The 22,485-nt window shown below is 39.3% G+C and overlaps 1 protein-coding gene across 1 annotated transcript in view; it reads left to right on the forward strand.

The window, feature by feature from the left end:
• Positions 1 to 22,485, forward strand: part of Dnah9 (dynein axonemal heavy chain 9) — a 349,492-nt gene that overhangs the window by 187,924 nt on the left and 139,083 nt on the right. Inside the window, 4 exon segments of the mRNA XM_048365947.1 lie at positions 10,697 to 10,862; positions 14,005 to 14,107; positions 14,696 to 14,935; positions 21,997 to 22,158. Coding sequence (XP_048221904.1) covers positions 10,697 to 10,862; positions 14,005 to 14,107; positions 14,696 to 14,935; positions 21,997 to 22,158 — 671 coding nt within the window.

A 22,485-nucleotide genomic window follows, 5' to 3' on the forward strand; every position in this document is an offset into this window, starting at 1 on the left:
TAATAATAATAACAACTATAACAACAACAACTAACAACTGGTTATGTCTGGCACTGATTTGGCTTTAAACTTGGATACTTTTCCCTCAATTAGCACCAATCAGTTGTACAGGAGTTTCATTTTTCGTATGCAGTATCATACTCTCCATCATTTTCCCTCTTCTCTCTCTTCCAAAACTAGATCCAGAAAGTTTCCTTGTCCCATTTTCACTCATGTTCATGAAGTATTTTGACTATATTGGCCTTCCTTCCATTTCTCAATTTGTCTTCCCCTCTCCCACTCTTGCTTGTACCCCAGGCAAGACATGTTTCCAATTTCTAATGTTAATTTTCTTCTAACATATATAAACACATACAAGATCAAACACACAGAAACACACACCAACACACATACACAAATATATATATTTATGTATATACACATGTATTCATCTGTGTATATGGTCTGTGCATATGTGTGTATGTATTGTACACATGCATTATCTATGAATATCTATGCATGTGTGTACACAGTACAGGCATACATACCATGGTGAAACCTTTGTGAACAATTCACTTTTTTAGACATAATCTTATATTGCCTGTGAAGTAAATGCTGGTGTTACTTCTATTTAATTGAGGAGGAAACAGAGACACAGAGTCGTAGGGAAGTTACATGAGCGGCCCTACAGCTCACAGGGTACACAGACCCAGCTGACAACCCAGGTAGCTGGACTGCAGAACCTGTTCTCAGAGCCAGCAAACCCTCCTGCCACCCCAGTGAGAAACTTCAGGAAGTACCTGCTGGTATTATGTTATCATTAGAAGTGCTATTCAGCTACTCTAGAGGCATGGTTTCTTACAATCCTATTAAAATGGTTTTGTAATGTAAAAACAAAAACTTTGGAAGATAAAATCTTAAAGCTGAGGAAGAGGCAATGGATTTATCCTGTGAGTCTCTGTGTTTTTCATGTATAGGAATTTTTTTCTTTCCTCTCTTCTCCTTGGAACCTGGACAATTATTCGAAGAAGTCACCAAGTAGAGTCAAACAGAGCCAGAGTAAACACTGGCTCTCACTGCAGACAGACTTTCACCCAAATAGCCCTTTCTGTCCCTTGTGGATTCCCTAGTGGCTTCTGCATAGCGGAAGTGTCTAATCCACTTTTCCTGCCACCTCACCTATCCAAACCAACTAGGAAGGGGTGGGAAGGAAGCCATTCACAGAGCAGCCAGTCTGTGTGCCATGGATGTCTAGAGCAAGGCTTATGCTCATGGCTCTCAGAGCCACTATTCCTGTAGTTGGCACCTCCTTCCTCCTCCTTCTTGTTTTCATGACAGCCCCAACAATCTTGACTTTTTAGCTTCTAATTCAATTTGATAAATAACAGGGTGGTACATAAAAGAGGGGTTCCCAACATTTAAGGATGTGAGAGCCAGAAACCCAGTATAAAAGAGGGAACTCTAAAAAGGGAAATGCAGAAACTCTAAGATTGCTGCTCAGTTGTCACTCAGCAAGGAGGCAGACCTGACCCATGAGCCTATTACCCAGTGCTGTGAATGCTATTAGTACTGAAGATCCTGAGGATTTAAGAAAGTGCTGCACCCCACGTGGCACAGGATGCAATGAAGGACAGATGATGTACCCAGACAGAAGTATATGCATGGTTTATTGTGTGGCCTCCATGAAGAAGATAGGACCCAGCTGAATTTATTCACTTGGTGGAATACCAAGCAGATTTATGAAAAGTAAGGGGATCCTGCATGTTTAGTCCAGGAAATCCTAGAGTTAGAAATATTTCCAGTTTGTGATTGAAAAAGCAAGATATAGATCAATCTGTGTACTATACTCCAAATCATGTCTTGTTTAAAAAGAAATATATATATATAGATATAAATGTACTCCCATATGATGCTTTTTTAAAAATTGTAAACATTTTCATAGAAAGGAAAGGAAAGGATGACATTGTCCAAAAAAGAGAAATGTACTCATTCCCTGACATATGATGTGGCAACCCATCTGTACAACACCTTAATGAAAACAATAAAAATATGTATAAACAATTTTATCATATATTACTCTCATACACATATTACTTCCTACATATCAGTATATACTTAAAAGCATATAAGGGCATGGGGCACTAGTGGCTATCACACAACTATAATCCTAGCTACTCAGGAGGCTGAGATCTGAGGATTGAAGTTTGAAGCCAGTCCAAGCAGAAGAGTCCAAGAAACTCTGATCTCCAATTAACCAACAAAAAGTGGACATATGGGTCAGATGGCAGAGTTCTAGCCTTAAGCAGAAAAGTCAAGTGTGAACACAAGGCCCTGAGTTCAAGCCCTCATACTGGCACACTGCGCACACTTACACACACACACACACGAAATATAAAGAATTACTAAGATCAGCTATCTCTGATTAAGGGAACTAGACACAGTAAGTTGGGTGCTTAAACTTTTTTTAAATTATAAGATATTTCAAGCCAGCAGAAAAGTACAGAAAATAATCTACCAGATGCCCATGTACCATTCCCCAGACATAACAGATGCTAGAATGTTGTCATTTTACATGGTCTTAGCATTGTAAGTACAGCTAATTCTCCAGCCTCATTCTTCCTACCGCCTGCTGCTCTCCAAACTAAGGACAAATGTCAGTGTGTCCCATTGGTTAAACTTTTGAGGCATATATGCATTCATAAAATATATAATGTTTCTGTGTATATTAAAATTTAAATCTATGTGGCAATTTAAAAAAAAACTTGGGCTGGGGATGTGGCCTAGTGGCAAGAGTGCCTGCCTCGGATACACGAGGCCCTGGGTTCGATTCCCCAGCACCACATATACAGAAAACGGCCAGAAGCAGCGCTGTGGCTCAAGTGGCAGAGTGCTAGCCTTGAGCGGGAAGAAGCCAGGGACAGTGCTCAGGCCCTGAGTCCAAGGCCCAGGACTGGCCAAAAAAAAAACAAAAAAAAAACCTTACTGTTTTCAGCAGTGATTTGCTACATGTAGGTCTATTTCACTCCTTTTTACTGCGGGATGAATTCTATTGTGTAACTAAAACACATCCCATCTATCATTTTTTCATCCTTTTCATTACTTTTTTTCCCTTTTTTCAAGTTTTATTAAGGGATAGCTTACATGCCATAAATTGTTTATACTATACAATGTGACATGTGTTTATCATTTGTTTTGGTTGCCATCCTGGAGCACCAAACTCAGAGCCTGGGCACTGTCCCTGAGTTTTTGTTGCTCAAGGTTAGTGCTCTACCACTTGAGCCATAGCTTCACTTCCAAATTTTTGCTGGTTTACTGGAGATAAAAGTCTCCCACAATTTCCCACCCAGGTTGGCTTTGATCTGCCATCCCCAGATCTCAGCCTCCTAAGTAGCTACGATTACAGATGTGAGCCACCAGTATTTGGCTTGTTTTAAAATATTTACAAAACCATGAAACCATCTACCTAGTGGAAATGATGAACATATTCACTTCCAAAAGCTTCCTTCCCATCTATGAACTCTCACTCCTACTATCCTCCACCCCTCTATCCAAGCAACCACTTATCTGCTTTCTACTATGATCGATTCTTTTATGTTTCCTATAATTTTACATAATGGATCCACATAATAAGAATGTGATTTTTTTACCTGCCTTATTTCATTTAGCATGGTTTTGAGATATTTCCATATTGTTCAGTATATCAGTAGTTTATTCTTTACATTATTGAATAGTATGATAAAATTTATTAAACACTTCAAATGACTGGACACACAATGGGTGCTTGGTAAATAGAAGCTATTAGTCTAATAACATTAGCAAAATGCTTTTCAAAGCTAAGAAACTGTATTATGCAATAATTCCTGAGCTCCAAATGCAGAAACAACAAGAACAGAAGTAAATTCCTCTAGCTTAAAAACAAAGGAGGCTTAGAAAAAGCCATACAGAAAGAAAAATTGTGTTTTGGGAAGAAATGTTCCAGCTTTCAAGCAGGAAGTAACTCCCTCCACCCAGCAGGGACTGTACTTCCAGCATTCACAGATAACATACACTTTATTTAATGTTAACACTGCATCCTCCCTCTGCTGAAGTTCTACCCACTTTTGCATATTTAATCCTTCCAATCCTATGAAATACAATGTCAGTAATGCAAGTACCAAGCAAGCAAGCAGGAATGAAGGAAGAAAGAAAGAAATCCAATGCTAGTGGCATAGGAACCCTCCCTCCCTTGCTGGCTTCCTGGCTTCCTGCACAACAGTAAGTCTGCAAACTGGATCCTTGTTCAATGACATCAATCTGTCAGTGCTATTACATTTGCCATACCCTTTCTTGTTACCTCCAGGTAGCAGAATTGCTGCTTCTTTAGCTATCACATTTGCATTCTAAATGCAGAGAGGAAAGGGAGGAATGATGAATCTGAACCCAAACCCAGCACTTGCGAGGTTAAGGCAGGAAGATCATGAGACTATCTTAGAAGGGGAAGGTAAGGGAGGGAAAAGAGGGGAAGAGAAAAGGAGAGGGGAGGGAGTGGGGTGAGGGAGGAGAAGAAGAAAGAGTGGGAGAGCGATAGGGATGGTCATGTCAGGAAATGATAATTATCCAGATAGTTTATAGTTATCTGCTGTGTCTTTCTGTTCAGAACTATGCCACAAGATCACTCCATTTGGAAAGTGACTAAAAGAAATGAGAATGGAATTAATCACAGATCTAATCAGTTTTATAAGAAGAGCAAATGAGGCTCAACGTGTTTAGTGACTTCCATCAAAATCACCTTGTGAGTTGCTAGCCAAGTTGTATTATTGTTGGTGTTATTGTTAGGCAGCACCAGAGTTTTAACTAAGGCTTTCCCACTTGTTTGGCTTGCGGCACGTTACCACTTGAGACACACCTCCAGTCCAGCTTTTTGCTGGTTATTTTGGAGATAGAATCTCTCAGACTTTTCTGCCCTGGTTACCTTTGAACTGTGATCCTCTGAATCTGTTTCCTGAGTCATCAGAGTTACAGAAATGAGCCATCAGCACCTTGCAAAGTCATCTTATCAAACTTTATAGGACTCTGCTTTGATAAGGCCAAAAGACATGAATCTTTATGCCAATAATAGAACGTCAACTTTCTTTTATGCCATGCAAGTATCTTTCTCTTTCACGAGAAATAGAATGGGGCCTTCCATGGATGATTGAAAAGCTCAGGCTTCAATGAAGTCATTGTTCTACAATAATCTCCAGTGTGGTTCACAGGCCCACAGGGGGCTAACACATCTGTACTTGAGAGAGTTGGAGATCTGAGACCCTACCCCCTTAATAGGGCAACAATTCAATGCTCCATCCTCTGGTTTTGAGAAATCATTTTAGCTTATGTTTATATATTGTGTAAAATCTCAGTTGAGGACCACTTTGTGGCCTGATAAATCTTTAGTGAGTATATATTTTGTATATGCCCTGTAGAATTCAGTGCCTGGAAAAGTTTTTCATATAAAAGAAGAGGTGGGTGGGCTTGTCCCAAAATTCACAATAGCATGGTTATTGCAATTAAACACTGCCACCAAGCAAGCAATTCATAAGGGAAAATGTGAAATAAACACTTATGTAATTACAATAACTATGTAATCTTAGATTACTGGCACAAATCACTTGTCTTGCATTCCAAAATTTTTATAACTCTCTTTGTAGCATTTATTTTACATGTGTGTGAGTGTGTGTGTGTGTGCTGGTTCTAGGTCTTGAATTCAGGGCCTGGGCTCTGGCCTGAGCCTTTTTACCCAAGGCTAGCACTCTACCACTTGAGCCACACACAGCTCCACTTCTGACTATCGGTAGTTAGTTGAAGATAAGAGTCTCACAGACATCAAACCTTGTTCCTCAGTCTCCAGAATAGTCAGGATTACTGGTTATTGACTTTAATTTGTTTGGTTTGGGCTCTATTCTTTAATAATGTAAATAATTTTTAAGAACAATAGACTTTGCAAAGACCAACAAGCAGGAGCGATAGAAAAGAAGGGATGAAGAATTTGATTAAGATAGCCATGGGTTTATATTTTCTATGTCGATGTGAGATGAATATTGCTATCTTGAATTATCTTGCCATCCAACTGAGATTTGAATTATTAGTTCAATAACTATTTGAGTGCTTAATTACACTAATTAGGGTAGAACTCAACATCTGAAAGCATGCACAAAGTCAATTCCTGAAACCTGTTCATTAAACCTTAAGGTTGGATAAGACCTTAAAAGATCAAATTATACTCCTAACTTCAAAGGAAAGTTGTGTGATGTGATGACAGACCCACAGTTCTCTTTCACTTAATGCCATCCTGAGAAGATACCACAAATGAATGCTACATCACCTTCAAAGTACAATGAATTCTAAACAACACCTTTCAAAAAATAGAGACATTATTCCATTCATTCTGGAACAGCCACATTGTGGAACATAATATACAGCAATTAAAATCATACTTTAGGATGATATTTATTGTCATATAATTGTAATAATTATCCATGCTAATATAATAGAGCCAGGCATGGTAGTGCATACCTGTAATCTCAGCACTCAGGAGACTAAGGTAGAAAGATAATGAATTTAAGGCTAGCCTGGACTCTTTAGCAAGAACCTATCCTGTAAAATAAGAAAAATAAATAAATAAAAAGATATATAGCCGGGCACCAGTGGTTCACACCCGTAATCCTAGCAACTCAGGAGGCTGAGATCTGAGGATTGTGATTCAAAGCTAGCCTGGGTAGGAGAATCTGTGAGACTCTATCTCCAATTAATTACCAGAAAGGTGCTGTAGCTCAGAGTGATAGAGCACTAGCCCAGAGCTGAAGAGCTCAGGGACAGCGGGCCAGGCCTAGAGCTCAAGCCCCATGACCAAAAATCAGCAACAACAAAAAAAGATATCTAATTTAAAAAGTAACATTAAGACATATATATTTTTAATATATTTATTATAATTCTGATTTTATACAGGAAAAATCTCTAGAGACAAAAACTTCAAATGAGAAAACACATTAAAAGTATTGCTAACTGCTTAAGGGTTGAATTTTGACCAATTGTCACTCAAATTATGTATCTGTATGCTTTCTAGTCTTTTTAAAATGAAAATGCATTGTTCAAACAATGATAAAAGAATATAACAAAAGCCCTTACAAATATAACTGAAAAGTCTTGAGAGATGAAAACATAGATAATATAGCACAGGTATGTAAGTTGTGTGAATGATTATTAATCATCTCTGTCATAGGAGAAAACATGATGCAGGCAGAGAGTTTCTCATGGGATGAAGCCAAGTTTGAAAAGGTTGAGCTGGCAGTATGGGATTACATGAGAGATTCCACAGCCAAATAGACCAGAGTTCAAATCCCGATTCTGCCCTGTAGAGGTTTTCTGACCTCCAGATAAAACCCTTTAACTTCTCTAAACCCTTGTGTGTTCATCTGCTTTGAAGAATTGATGATGAGGTACTGCAGAGGAGTCTGTGAGGGTGACATGGTGCAGATATCAGAGTGCCTATCAGAGCTGTGTAGAGGAATGAACAAATGAGATACTCTAGACTTCAGAGAGTGGAGAAACCAATGGATGACTGGCATGATCTAGCGACTTGGTGATACAAGGGCTCTCACCTGGGGAGAAGAGAGTATCAGAATCATTATATAAAGAGCTGGATTCTAATTCCAGCAAGTTCTTTAACCTATCTTCACCGCTAAGTCCTTAAAAGCCATTTGGGGACAATGAGACTTTTTCTACCTATCTCATGAGGCAATAAAATATATACATCCATTCCTTAATTTAATTTACAAAAAAAAATTTCTGGTTACTCTTGCATGTGATAACTCCTGGGGTTATAACAATGAAAGCAAAGAGGAAGTCCCATTTCCTGATGGAATTTAGATTCCAGTGTGGAGGGGTGGATGAGATAATCAACCAGATAAATAAGAAAAAATATATAGAATATCAAGCAGTAATAAGGGTTATGAAGAAAAATGAAGCAGAGGAAGATAATGAGATATGGCAATTTTAGGTAAGAGTCCCAGAAAGGCCTTACTAGGAAGAAAAAAGGTAATTTTTGAGTAAATTACTAAGAAAGCAAATGGTGATAGCATTTGGCAAAAGATACCAAGGAGAGGAAACTACCAGGGGAAAGGCCCTGGGGCAGCAAATGATGATGTATGACTGGGGTCAAGTGGAGGATGATGGGGGAAGAAGGCAGAGATGCAGGATTAAATGCAGACATATCCAGAATGGGTACTCAATGTGAGATGGAATGCCATGGAAACCTGAGGCAGGAAACTAGGATTATGTGACTGCTTCTGCACAAAGGGACCAGTTTGCTGGTTCCACACTATAATGAAAAAAGTCTAGCAGAAAAGTGAGGAAATTCTCTGGGGATGCTGGAGTGACTAAGAGAAAGCCAATGGACAAGGAAGACAGCTATGGAGTTTATGGAATGAGCGGAGATAAGCTTGGAATTTATTCTTCAACTGTAAAGTGGTCGGCTGGGTGCCAGTAGGAAGCAAGCCCAGGCAGAAAAGTCCATGAGACTCTTATCTCCCATTAACCATTAAAACACTTGGATTGAAGCTGTGGGTCAATAGTAGCGTGCAAGCCATGAGTATGAAAAGCTCAAGGAGAGTTCCTAGGACCTGACATCAAGCCCCAGGACTGGCACTAGATAGATAGATACATAGATAGATAGATAGATAGATAGATAGATAGATAGATAGATAGATACATAGATACATAGATACATAGATACATAGATACATAGATAGATATAGAGACATATAATATGCTTTATGCATATAATATATAATATATTATATATGCAGCTCATTATACACACACACACACACACACACTCACACACACGTGTGGGATATTTATGCCTGGGGACTAACATGACTTGGTGGGACTGAAGGCATTACTTCCCTCTGCCCATTGAATTTACCTTGACCCCATCTCTCCATCCACATCTTAAGGCAAAATTGGGAAGAATGTACAAGTCATCTGTGGACCCAGGGATGGACTCCTGTTGCTAGACTGGTCCACAGCCATCAGAACCTGGTCAGAGATACAATCCAAAGTTCCTACTTCCTGAGACATCACTTGTGCCTTCAACATGGACATCTTTTTCTCACACATGATGTTTCCTACTCCTCCAGTCCTGCCCACCTGCTGGGGAAATAGAAAGACTCCATGTCACCTCATCCATGTGACATGGAGCAGAGCTCAGCCGTGAGGGGCACAGAACTACATCTGCCTTTTCTGTCTTTCTTTGGAGAGCTTACCATCATCCATTTGAGACAATCTAGCTCACTCCAAGACCACCGTTGGTTAACAGTACCACAGGCACATAAAGAGCTTCATCAACCCAAATTACAAGGTCTGCTTAATTCCAAGGGTTTATTTGAATATTAGTGCCTTGGGAAGAAGGAAAACAAATCTTACTAAGGAGAGAATTTGCTATGAGCAAGACTGTTCTCAAAAGCAAGTCCTTGGCAGCCTATTAATTATATTTCATTTTGACAGATCTCATATATAGTTGTTATATCTTTATGAGGGGGAAATGAAGGTGTTGGGTGATTAATTGGTTGATAGTGTATGTTAATTGGATGCTAATTAAATTTAAATTTAACTCATATTTGAAACACTTAATTTAACTCAGGACCAGGAAATTAGAATATTCAAGCTTCTTGAAGAAACTTGTCTTTCTGTCACCTTCCTACATCTACTGACATTTTCTCCTTGTTTACAAACTTGTTTTTCAAGAGAAGAAATCAGATGGTTCACAGAGCTCCCAGCTGTAATAAAAAAAAAAGTGTTGGTTCTTGCAATCCATAAATATTTAATTGCTTTATTGAAGAAAAACCATCTCTCTCCTCCCTATTCCTTAAGTTTGTTCTAAACAAGTCCCATCAGGCTAGAATCAGTGCTGCCTGATTCCTTCTCTTTGGCTTGATAATTGAAGAAATGAGTCCAGAGGAAAGTCTCTGTACTTAGTCTCCAGAAAGAACCTGGGATCCTCTGCTCAGAGCCCAGAAGATGAAAGGAAGCAAAGGGAGCTGGTTCATGAATCTGGAAGCATCCAATAAATGTTCTCATGCTTTTTTTTTTCTACCCCCTATAGCATAGAAGATGCAATGAGTTAAACAATCTGCAGACTATATGCAAAATATCCACTGATTCTCTCTTAGATGCTTAAGGTGGAAGGGGTCTTGACCAACCCTAGGATGGGAGCTTGGAGCTCTCGTGCCTCTTAGCTTAGGCTGAAAGGACAGATCTACCCAGGATCCAGTTGTTTGTAGGTTTCATAAGGACAGTGTGCTGTTCTTGCTGCTGGAAGAACACCTTCAAGTTCTGACTAGGAATCACAGGTGGGATGGCTGGATCCTGGGCTTTGAGATTTAGCTGCTTCAGTCTGCATCTTAACTCTCTCTTAGTGGTATTACTTATTTCTGAGCCTCAGTTCCCTCACTGATGTAATAGGGTAGTACTGATTTTTTAAGTCATCTGAATTAAATGAGATGATACATGTTTACCAAAACTTAGCTTATCACCTACAGTAAGTGTTCAGTGGGTACTGTCACGGTTCCTGCCTGGTACTTCCTGTAATTCACCTCCCAATCCTGTGGAATATATGTGCACATGAGCTAAACCAGTTATTCTCCAGATTATGCTGTGTCAGTATTGGCCTCCTTCCTTCAATAATTGCATCTCTCCTCAGCTGTCCTGGAGAAACCTCTAGAAAAGAAAGCTGGCAGAAATTATGGTCCTCCAGGCAACAAGAAGCTCATTTACTTCATTGATGACATGAACATGCCAGAGGTGGATGCCTATGGAACCGTGCAGCCCCACACTGTTCTCAGGCAACATCTAGACTATGGCCACTGGTAAGTGCCCATGTACAGTCAGCCATGGTGGGGCAAGCCTGTAATCCCAGCAATTGGGAGGCTGAGACAAGAGGCTTGCAAGTTAGAGTCCAGCCTAGGCTACATAATGAGAGCCTCTCTCAAATAGAGAAGGAGGGACAGAGAAAGGAAGAAAGGGTCTCTACACCAGGGAAAACAAAGCGAGAAGCCACTGGCTTTGTTGCTGAAGTTGTCAATCCTTTCTTTCTCAGGGTACCACATAGGAATCCCTGGGGGTAAACAACACTCCACTGCTTCCTGGAGTGTCTGCTCAGGCCCAGGATCTAAGGCACATGCAAACAGCCCAGCAGTGGTATAAGCTCTCACCTAAGAAAAGAAATCTACTGCTAGAGACTGAGAAGGAGGTGTGTGTGTGTGTGTGTGTGTGTGTGTGTGTGTGTGTGTGTGTGTGTGTGTGTGTGTGTTAGAAGAGGAGGATGAAGGATGGAAAAGAGAACTTTGGGATGTATCAGCGCATGTTATATAATATTAGAGAAATGTTGGAATACCTGTAATGGGGTGCATGTGACTCACACTTAAAATCCTAGCTTCTTAAGAGGTGGAGATCTGAGGATCACCGTTGAAAGTCAGGAAAGTGTGTGAGACTCTTACCTCCAATTGCCTAACTAAAGTCCAGAAATGGAGGTGTAGCTCAAGTAGAAGAGAGCTAGTCATGAGGAAAGAAGCTCAAGGACATTTTTAAGCCCTGTATTCAAGCCCCAGGAACAGCATACACAAAAAAGTTTTGTTTTGTTTTGTTTTGTTTTTGCCTCTCTAAGATTCTTTTTTTTTTCAAATTTTTATTATCAAACTGATGTACAGAGAGGTTACAGTTTCATACGTTAGGCATTGGATACATTTCTTGTACTCTTTGTTACCTTGTCCCTCATACCCCCCTCCCCGCTCCCCCTTACCCTTCCCCCCCCCCGCCCGAGGTGTTCAGTTCACTTACACCAAACAGTTTTGCAAGTATTGCTATTGTAGTTGTTTGTCTTTTTTTACCCTGTGTCTCTCAATTGTGGTATTCCCTTTCAATTTCCTAGTTCCAAAAACGTTTTAAATATTTGAGAATCACAGTTTGAAGCCAGCCCAGGCAGGAAAGTCTTTGAAACTCCTTTCTTTAATTTATTTAATTTTATTGTCAAGGTGATGTACAGAGGGGTTGCAGTTACATACAAAAGGTAATGACATTTCTTGTCAAAATTGTTACCATCTCCCTCATTTTTCTTCTACCTTCCTTCCCTCCAACCTTCCCTCCCCCGATTTGTACAGTTAATTTCCAACATACTATCTTGTGAGTATCGCTATTGGATTGGTTCACCCTTTATCTTTCTTTCTTTTTTTGCCAATCCTGGGGCTTGAACTCAGGCCCTGAGCACTGTCCCTGGCTTCTTTATGCACAAGGCTAACACTCTGCCACTTGAACCACAGCACCACTTCTGGCCTTTTCTATATATGTGATGCTGAGGAATTGAACCCAGGGCTTCATGTATAGGAGGGCAAGCACCCTTGCAACTAGGCCATATTCCCACCCTCCACCCTTTATCTTTTGTCTCACCATTTTGATTTCCCCTTCCCTTCCCTAATTCAGAAAACATATATACAATACCCTGGGTACCAAAATCAATTACAGTGGCAACATGGGATAAAACATAGGAAAGAAAAATGAAAGAAAAAAGAAATAATTCCACATAGTACATTAAAAATAACAAAAACAATGAAAGACCTCCTGTTTCCATATCTTGGAGTTCAGTTTGCTTAGCATCGTCTTATAGCTATTGAGCTATTGTGATCCTCTATTAGGACTATCCTAGATATATACTAATTATTACCAATGAGGGAAACCATGAAGCCTATGTTTCTTTTGGCTCATTTCACTTAACATGATTATATAAAGCTACCAGCACAACCATGTTCATTGCAGCATTATTTGCCATAGCTAAAATATAGAACCAACCCAGATGCTCCTTAGTAGATGGATGGATCAAGAAAATGTGGTATATATACTCAATGGAATTCTATGTTTTCATCAGAAAGAATGATATTGCTCCACAAGACTCTTAACTCCAATGAACTACCAAAAAATCCAGAAGCAGAGCTATAGTTCAAGTGGTAGAGCACTAGTCGTGAACCCAAAAGTTCAGGAACCACCACCACCACACAAAAAAAGTTTAAATATAAAGCATGGGATGAGATCTTTTTTAAAGATTTATCCCAAAAGTTGCATTTTTCCTGAAGATAGTCCCACCCTCAAAACAGAATTAACCCCTCCTCCCAACTGTGATTCAACTGAGCTCTCATGGTACACCAAAGAAAATGTCTGCAGACCTGTGCAGCCTCAACCTCTTCAGAGCAACACATGGGATCAGATACTCTTTTTTATCATGTAGTTTATAATGACAAGTATCTGTACAGGCCAGAAGAGTATTAGTTAGTGGTTTGAGTGGTTGAGAATTATAATGCAGATGTTTACTTGAGTGCCCTCTCACTTCTTCTAGTGATGCTTGCCTTATACTCTACAACCTGAAGACCATTGTTCTGGTTAATTTTATTTTTTTTTTATTATCTTTCCGTAGTCACGCAGATGGCATTTCAATTCACCATGTTGTTTTCTGAATACAGTGCATTTTGATCGGTGTCAGCCCTTTCATACTAGTTTTACTTTAAATTCCTGGGTCTTCCTGAAATTTTTACTATATTGCTTTCTCTGTGTACATGGTGCCCTGAGAAATGTTAATTTTATGCCTTCTCCTCTCTCCTCAAACTTCCAGCTCTACCCAGCTGCTGAGAAATTTGCCTTCTTACAGAAGCCCAGGGCCAGTTCCACCCATGCTTCTACATCTGTATCATCTACTTGTCCATCCTATCTGACCCTCACCCGCCTGGGTCTCACACATCTCTCACTGGAAACTGATTTTGTCTCTATTTTTTTTTTATTTTCCTTCCTTTTCTTTTCTTTTCCTCTCCTCTTCTGTCTTCTCCTTTCTTTTGGAATTGAGTCTTGCTTATGGTACAAGATGGCCTAGAATACAAGTTTCTCCTTCCACAGCCTCCTGATTAAAGTGCTATGATTTAAAGTTTGTACCACCATGACTTATTCATTGGAGGTTTCTTACTACTCCAGGTATGATCGGAATAAGCTATCTATGAAAGAGATCATGAATGTACAGTACATCTCCTGCATGAACCCCACTGCGGGCAGCTTCACCATCAACCCAAGGCTTCAGGTACAGAAGGGGCTAGCTGTAAAGATGATAGCTTATCAGAGAAGATGTCACTTGATTGTGAGTGATAATTTGCCTTTCCCTGTCCATCTATCAAAGTGATAAACTAGATGGAATGTCATCCATCTGCCATTATAGGAGAAAAAGAAGCTCCTATACCCATTGTCACCAGGCATTGTGGAACTAGTAGGGCTCATAGTAGGGCTCATAGGGTTCATAAGATTCAATTCTGTCATTCTTTGGATGAGGGACTTCAAGTGGGTGATATGGCTTTCCCAGGCATATGGAGACTCAATATCAAGTTCAGATTTGGGTTCAGATTTCGTACCTATGACCCTACCACACACAGCCCTCTGCAACCAAAGATCCAAAACCATGCCATTCCTCCTTCCATCATTTTAGTTTGTGTGAACATGAAAAAAATGCGACCAATACCCTTGGAAGAATTATTTGTTATTGCCTCCAAAATTGGAACAGGTGATACTTGCTCTCTCTCTCTCTCTCTCTTTCTCTCTCTCTCTCTCTCTCTCTCTCTCTCTCTCTCTCTCTTACAAAAACACACACACTTCACACCTCTGTGTTCTCACACAGCGTCACTTCAGCGTGTTTGTCCTCTCCATCCCGGGAGCCGATGCTCTCTACTCCATCTACAGCACCATCCTGACACAGCATCTGAAGCTTGGAAACTTCCCAGCCTCCTTGCAGAAATCCATCTCCCAACTGATCAATCTGGCCCTCACCTTCCACCAGAGAATCACCGCCACATTCCTGCCCACAGCCACCAAATTCCACTACATCTTCAACCTCAGAGACTTTGCCAATATCTTCCAGGTGAGTTCTTCTGCACCAGGAAACCCTAGGAGTTTATCTCTAGCTTGGACATGTGACTGCATCATATAAACCTTCATATGTGGTGTTTTATGATCTTCAGTCCATAATATTTCTTAATTTCCATGGTGTATATTACTCTGGCTTATAGTATTATTAGAAGTATACTGATTTATTTTCAAACATTTAGAGGATTTCTATTTACCTTTTTCATTGATGATTACTTTACTTTCACTCTTGCCCTCCCCCTCCCAAGTGAATATAATTCTATGTTCCCGTGAATTACAATTTAAATTCATTAACTTCACTATTGTAAAAGAAATGATTTTGTTCCTCCAAAAGTTGTTGGGATTTACTCTATTTCCCAAAATATACTCAATGTACCCTTAAAAGAATATGTTCTGCAGTTGTTGGATAAAGTTTTGTGAATATGCCAATTAGAACAACTTTGAACATTCTGTTACTGAAGTTTTATGTATAATTCCTGATTTTTATTAATTCACATTAGTTATATGGGGAAGAGATTTCTTTGCTACCTTTCATTCATGTTTATAATGTATTCCAGCCAATTTTACCTCACTTTCTTTATTGCTCACCTCTCCCCTTCCCAAAACAATTCCAATATTTTCCCTTGTTCTATTTTTATAGTTGCAAACAATCTACCTTAATTTAATTCATCTAATTACTGGATTTCCTGTCTGCCTCTCTAACTTTTTTAGAAAGATAGGTTGAAAATATGCCACTGTGATTATAGATACGTGTCTATATTTTCACTTCTGCTATACTCAATTTTTTTGTATTTTAAAGCTGGAAGCATGGCTCAAGTGGCAGAGCTCCAACTGGGAATGAGAGCTCAGGAGGCCCTGGGTTCAAGCCCTAGTTCAACCCCTCCCCTCATGCATACACAAAAGCTGTGCTATTATGTGCATATAAATTTACAAATACTATACTACTGTATCTTGAATATACTTACAATTAGTATGTCTTTATGATGAATTTCTTGTTTATTAAATGTACTACTTTATCAAAGCTAGAAGTATCCCTTGCTTTAAATTTTACTTTGCCTGATATTTGTATGACCATTCCATTTCTTTCAGTTCATCTCTCTCTTTTTTTGGAAGGAGTGAGAACTGAACTCAGGACCTTGAGCTTACTAAGAAGACTCTCTATCTGTTGATCCATGTCTCCAGCATTGTTCTTATATTTACAGTAAAATTGTCTTTCAGTGCTCATAGAGACTTATCATAGATATGAAACCTGCAAATGCTAAATTCTGTTCACATAAAATTCCATTACATTTCACATAACATATACATCTCCTCCAAATACTTTCAACCATTGCTAGATTATTCATAATAACTAAGATGGTGTAAATTTATGCAAAGGACTGTTACTAATGAGTAAATTAAGAGCAAAAAATATTACACCTGACCAGTACAGTTACAATAATTATTTTTTAATATTTCAATCCCTAGTGGGTTGAATCCATGAGTGCAGAGCTCCTCTTCAGGAAAAAACAATTGGAGAGTTTTTTTGTTCACTCATATGCCCAATTTTTCTATGTTTTTGCATTTAGGAATACCAAAAAACAACACACAGTGGGACTTTTTTTCAATCCAGCTTGACAATTTTTATCTTTTAATTATAAACTTTAAGATGCAGTTTATGCACTAATTAACATGTTGAGTTGAAACCCCTTTGTACAACTACTTAATGATAATTTGCTGGGTGCTGGTGGCTCACACCTGTAATACTAACTATTCTGGGGGCTGATATCTGAGGATCAGAATTCAAAGCCAACCTGGGCAGAAAAGTCCTGAGACTCTTATCTCCAATTACCCACCAAAAGGCTGAAAGGAAGCTATGCCTCAAATGATAGAGTGCTATCCTGGAAACAAAAGATCAGGGAAAGCTTCTAGGCCCTGAATTTAAGCCCCAAGACTGGCTCAAAAAAGAATATATATATAAATAGTTATATATAATTCAATAAATTATATATAAATGTTTGTGTATATTATTATATAATATATTGATATCATTACATACAATATGTAGTATATAGCAATATATTATACACTACATAAATATAAGTATATATTTATATATAAATACATTATATATAATTTTAAAAGATCTAAAATGTATAAGCTTTAATTGGTTTCTATTATTTTATATAATGATGTACTTGAGGTGAAATCTACTGACATTATTTATTTGAAATACATTCTTTCTATACTGTTTCACTTTTATAACCCACAGACCTAATTATGTTCTTATTTTATTGTCTCCCTCTTTTAAGATATTATATATCCTTTTGTTATTCATTAATGGTTGCCATTCTCTCTCTGTCTCTCTCTGTCTCTCTCTCTGTCTCTCTGTCTCTCTGTCTCTCTGTCTCTGTCTCTCTCTCTCTCTCCCTCTCTCTCTCTCTCTTTTGGTCGGTCATGAAGCTTGAACTCAGGGCCTGTGTGCTGTCCCTGAGCTCTTTCACTCAAGTATAGTGCTCTATCACTTTGAGCCACAGTGCCACTTCCAGTTTTCTGATTATTTGGAGATAAGAGTCTTATGACCTTTCCTGCCTGGGCTGGCTTTGAACAGGGCAATCCTCAAATATCAGCTCCTGCGTAGCTAGGGATTATAGGCATGTGCCACCAGTACCTGGCATGGTTACTGTTCTTAATCATGAGTTTTGTTGAAGTTTGTATCTATTCATTCCAATATCTAGACCTTCTGTGAGTCAGGATGTTGTCTGTTTGTTCAGAATAATTATTTGGTCTTATTTCCTGGTATTCCTAGTCATTTCTGTTTGAGAGCCAGACAGAGCTTTAAAATGTGCAGATAACTTGAGGGTTTGGCTGATGTTTTCCTTCAGAGATCACACTCTTTTGCTTATTCCAAGCAGCTACCAAGGCCATGAATGGAGCTTTATTTCCAGTTTCTGTAAGGATTTAGTAGCATAGTTTGTGCTTAGCCTATAATCCTAGAGTATAACACTTTGAAAGAGGAGAGAATAGCAGCAGAATAGCCTATGGGGTTGGGTGGGCTAGGGTTATATGTCCTTTCATGTTATGTTACATGTAGAGGAAGGGCCAGGCCAGACAAATGCAGTTGCTCATCAGCCTTCTTCCTACATCACATGTCTCATGATATTAAATCTCCATCGTGGGGGGTAAAGTTTATGATTAATGAGGCAAAGGTTATGATCAGGTATGATTTTTGCTTCTACACATGCACTAACTTATAGGATGTCCAACACCCTTTTAAAGTAAAATTATGGCTCAAATGTGCAGAATGTGAAGCATGGTTCTTTGTTCCTCAGGGGGCTTATGACTGACACATCTGTAGTCTAACAGCTTGGATCAGGGGAGGTGCACTTTGTGGTTTCACACTTTGTCATTCACAGACTCTATCTGTCCTCCCCACCAATCACTGTACTTGGTAATCTCTGAACTCCAGTTTTCCTCCTCTCTAGCCCAGAAAAGAAGAAAACAGTGGTCAGCATCTTTAACCTTCACTTAGCTGTCTTCTTCATTTCTGAACCTGTAACCCATTGTTTGTAAACCCATTGTTTCAAGAGAACAAGGGGCACCATATTTTTTATTTACATCTCCTTTCCTCAATTGTATATTATTGCCTGAAGTCCTAGTATCTTGCTTATCCTGTAATAACTGAAAACATGAATGAAGCTTTAAAATTAATCATCCTGCCAAGTGCCAGTGGCTCACACCTGTAATCTTAGTTAAGTCAGGAGGCTGAAATCTGAGGACTGCAATGCATAGATAGCCTGGGCAGGAAAATCCATGCAAATCTTATATCCAATTAAACACCAAAAAGCTGGAAGTGGAGCCATGGCTTGAGCAAAAATTCTCAGGGACAGTGCCCAGGCCCTAAGTTCAAATCCCAGGACTAGAACAACAACAAATTTTAATACTAATTAAAGAATATTCAACATTTTCTAGTTGATCCTAGTAGCCCAGTCACAGCCCCAAAGCAGAAACTGGAGGAAAATCATTGCGTTGTTGTTGTTGTTGTTGCTGTTGTTGTTGTTTTACCCATCCTGGGCTTGAACTCAGGGATTGAGCAATCTCCTTGGCTTCTTTTTGCTCAAGGCTAGCACTCTACCACTTGGGCCACAGTGCCATTTCTGGATTTTTCTATATATGTGGTGCTGAGGAACCAAACTCAAGGCTTCATGTATAGGAGGCAAACACTCTACTATTAGGCCATATTCTCAGCCCCTATGTTGTATTTTTACAGTGCTTGAAGAATATAATAGTAGTCCATTCATTCTTCCCACAAGAATTCATTGGCAATCTACTATATATGTCAGGTACACTGCTAGATACTAGTAATAAAAATTATTTTTCTAATCAGCCACAATCAGCTTCCCTACCTTTGCAACTCTTACTATGAACTGAAAGAAATTTGAATAAGGAACAGTCATCTGAGTGATTAGTCATGTTTCTGTCCTAGAGATTGCTATGTCAGAGCAATGTGGGGACACATCAGCGGTGTTGCTGTTCAACAGGAAAGGAATTGTCTCAGGAGACTTCAGCAAAGAAGTATCAATTGAACTAGCAAGGGTAGCCTAGCAAACAAAGCACGGAGGAATTGGAGGTATGGAGTGCAGGATCAAAAACTAATTTGAAATTTTAGGAAGTAGAGTCTGTTTCATGGGAGCTGATGGTGAGAGTAATCACGAGAAAGTATGCTGCAACAGTGTTATGATCTGATACATGTGTCTTGCAGATAGATCCCAGCATTACTCTATAAACACCAGAGAAACTAAGTGAACCCATTTCCTATCGGACCAAAAAGGAAGCAATGAGAGCAGTCATAGAAGTGAGTTGGAAGTTAGAGGACATGAGGGGGCCTGTTAAGAGCTCTAATACTAGTGGTCACCATTTCTGCATTGAATCATAGGCTGGCACAATGGCTAAGGGTTACACAGAGAAAGTACAGAAATTTGAAAAGAATAGAAAACATTTATAATTATATTATGTTATATATTATATTTATTCCTATGTAAAGAGAACTGATGAATACATTATTTCCTTAGGTGCAAAGGTTAGCTATATCCAATACAACCCTATGCTAGAGATCTGATTTCATGTAGTCTGTCATTAGCTAAATCAGTTTTCAAAGTACACTTAGACAGTTAAAAAAAAAAGCAGAAAAGGTGTCAGCACCAGGTGCTGGACGCTCATGCCTGTAATCCTAGCTGCTCAGGAGGCTTAGATCTGAGGATCACAGTTCAAAGCCAGCCCTGACAGGAAAGTCTGTGAGACTCTTACCTCCAATTAACCACTAGATAACCAGAAGTGCTGCTGTGGCTCAAAGTGTAGAGCACTAACCTTGAGCTGAAGAGCTTAGGGACAGCCCCCAGGCCCAGAGTTCACCCTTCCCCACTCCCCAACCCAAACCAGAAAAGCCACCATGCACCTCATCTTCTTATCTTTAGTGGTTAAAATTGCAGGCATGGTGGCTTTGAAGTAAGGCATCTGACTCTGTGACATTGAGCACATTTCTAATCTTTTTGCCATGATATAAAAGAGAGGATGTAAAATCTATTTCCTTGGGGCTGGGAATATGGGCTTAGCAGTAGAGTGCTGGCCTTGCATGCATGAAGCCTTGGGTTAGAATCCTCAGCACCACATAAACAAAAAGCCAGAAGTGGCGCTGTGACTCAAGTGGTAGAGTGCCAGCCTTAAGCAAAAAGAAACCAGGGATGGTTGGCAAAAAAAAAAAAAAAATAGGTGACAGGAAGCAAGAGCCAGAACTTCTAATTCACAATTCATTGCTATGCTTCTGAATAAAAACATAAAAAAATTTCCTTAAGATCACCCTAAAGATTGAATCAAGTTTGTCTTGCAAAACATCTTCTGATGTACCTGAAACACATTGGTTTCAACAAATTATGATTATTGTAGCTTTGTTTTAATAATGCAGTCAAAACAATAATTTTCATCTATTGAGAGTGAAATGAGCCACACTAGCTTCCTTAGGCATATAGAGTGAACTATTTCAACAACATTAGAAAGTCAATATTGTCATTTCTGTTGGGCAAGTCTGAGATTGTGTGTCCCTTTGCCCAGAGTCACACAGTTCCCATGGCATTGTGATAGTCTTTTTTTTCTCTACAATTCTTTTTTTTCTTATTTATTTTCAAAGTGATGTACAATGAGGTTACAGTTTCATACGTTAGGCCTTGGGTACATTTCTTGTACTGTTCGTTACCACCCCCCTCATTCCACCCCCCCTTCCCCCTTTCCCTCCCCCCCCATGAGTTGTTCAGTGGGTTTACACCAAATGGTTTTGCAAGTATTGCTTTTAGAGTTGTTTGTCTTTTTATCCTTTGTCTCTCAATTTTGATATTCCCTTTCACTTCCCTAGTTCTAATACAAGTATATACAGTATCCAGTGTACTCAGATGAGACACAGTGATAGTGCGGGTACAGCCATAGGAAAGGAATACAAGAGGATCATCAACAATAGAAGCTACAGTTTCACATGGCATGTTGAAAGTAATTACAACAGTGATACAACAGTCATTTCCACAACATGGAGTTCATTTCACTTAGCATTATCTTATGCGTTCATAAGGGCATAGCTATTAGGCTCTTGTGATCCTCTGCTGTGACTAGCCTAAACCTGTGCTAATTATTCCCTATGAGGGAGATCATAGAGTCCATGTTTCTTTAGGTCTGGCTCACATCACTTAGTATAATTTTTTCCAAGTCCTTCCATTTCCTTATGAATGGGGCAATGTCATTCTTTCTGGTAGTGGCATAAAATTCCATTGTGTATATGTGCCACATCTTCCTGATCCACTCATCTACTGAGGGGCATCTGGGTTGGTTCCATAGTCTTTGAGGTCAGATCTGTCTGCTTTCAACTTAGGTCTCTCTCAACATTCCAAGCATCCCTTCCACTATGACAAATGTCTTCATGAGATAACACTCAGACCTCATTCCAGATTGGAGAAAACACTTCCAGAAAGTTCTTTCAGCATTTGTACTACTGAATTGTTACTGATTTTTTTTTTCCGTCTGTTCTCCATGAAGGGCATTCTTTTCTCCTCAGTTGAATGTGTGAAATCCACACCGGCCCTTGTCAAGCTCTATCTGCATGAATCAAATCGAGCTTACCGGGACAAAATGGTGGAGGAAAAAGACTTTGATCTTTTTGACAAAATCCAGACAGAAATGCTCAAGAAATATTTTGATGTAAGTGTTGTCCTTTTTTTTAACATTTGAAAATGATTATGCTGGTGATCACTAATTCCAGCTAGTCCACTCATTGGGAAAATGGCAGAGATGAGGGTCAAGGAAAAGATTCTATCATTACTTTGTCCAGGCAAAAGACAGAGAGGCAAAACTAAACACAAATTAATTTTAGGTCTCAATGCCAAGAGTCCTCACAGAAACCACCAATCCTAAGGATCCAGAGGATCCAGAGCCTCCTCAGCCATGCCCCGGCTCCCTCCTCCCAGATAACATCCCAGCATCCCTAAGGATGTACAGTCTCATCATTCCTGGCATCACCATTTTGAG

The sequence above is a fragment of the Perognathus longimembris genome, chromosome 17, assembly GCF_023159225.1.
Source record: "Perognathus longimembris pacificus isolate PPM17 chromosome 17, ASM2315922v1, whole genome shotgun sequence".
NCBI lineage: Eukaryota > Metazoa > Chordata > Mammalia > Rodentia > Heteromyidae > Perognathus > Perognathus longimembris.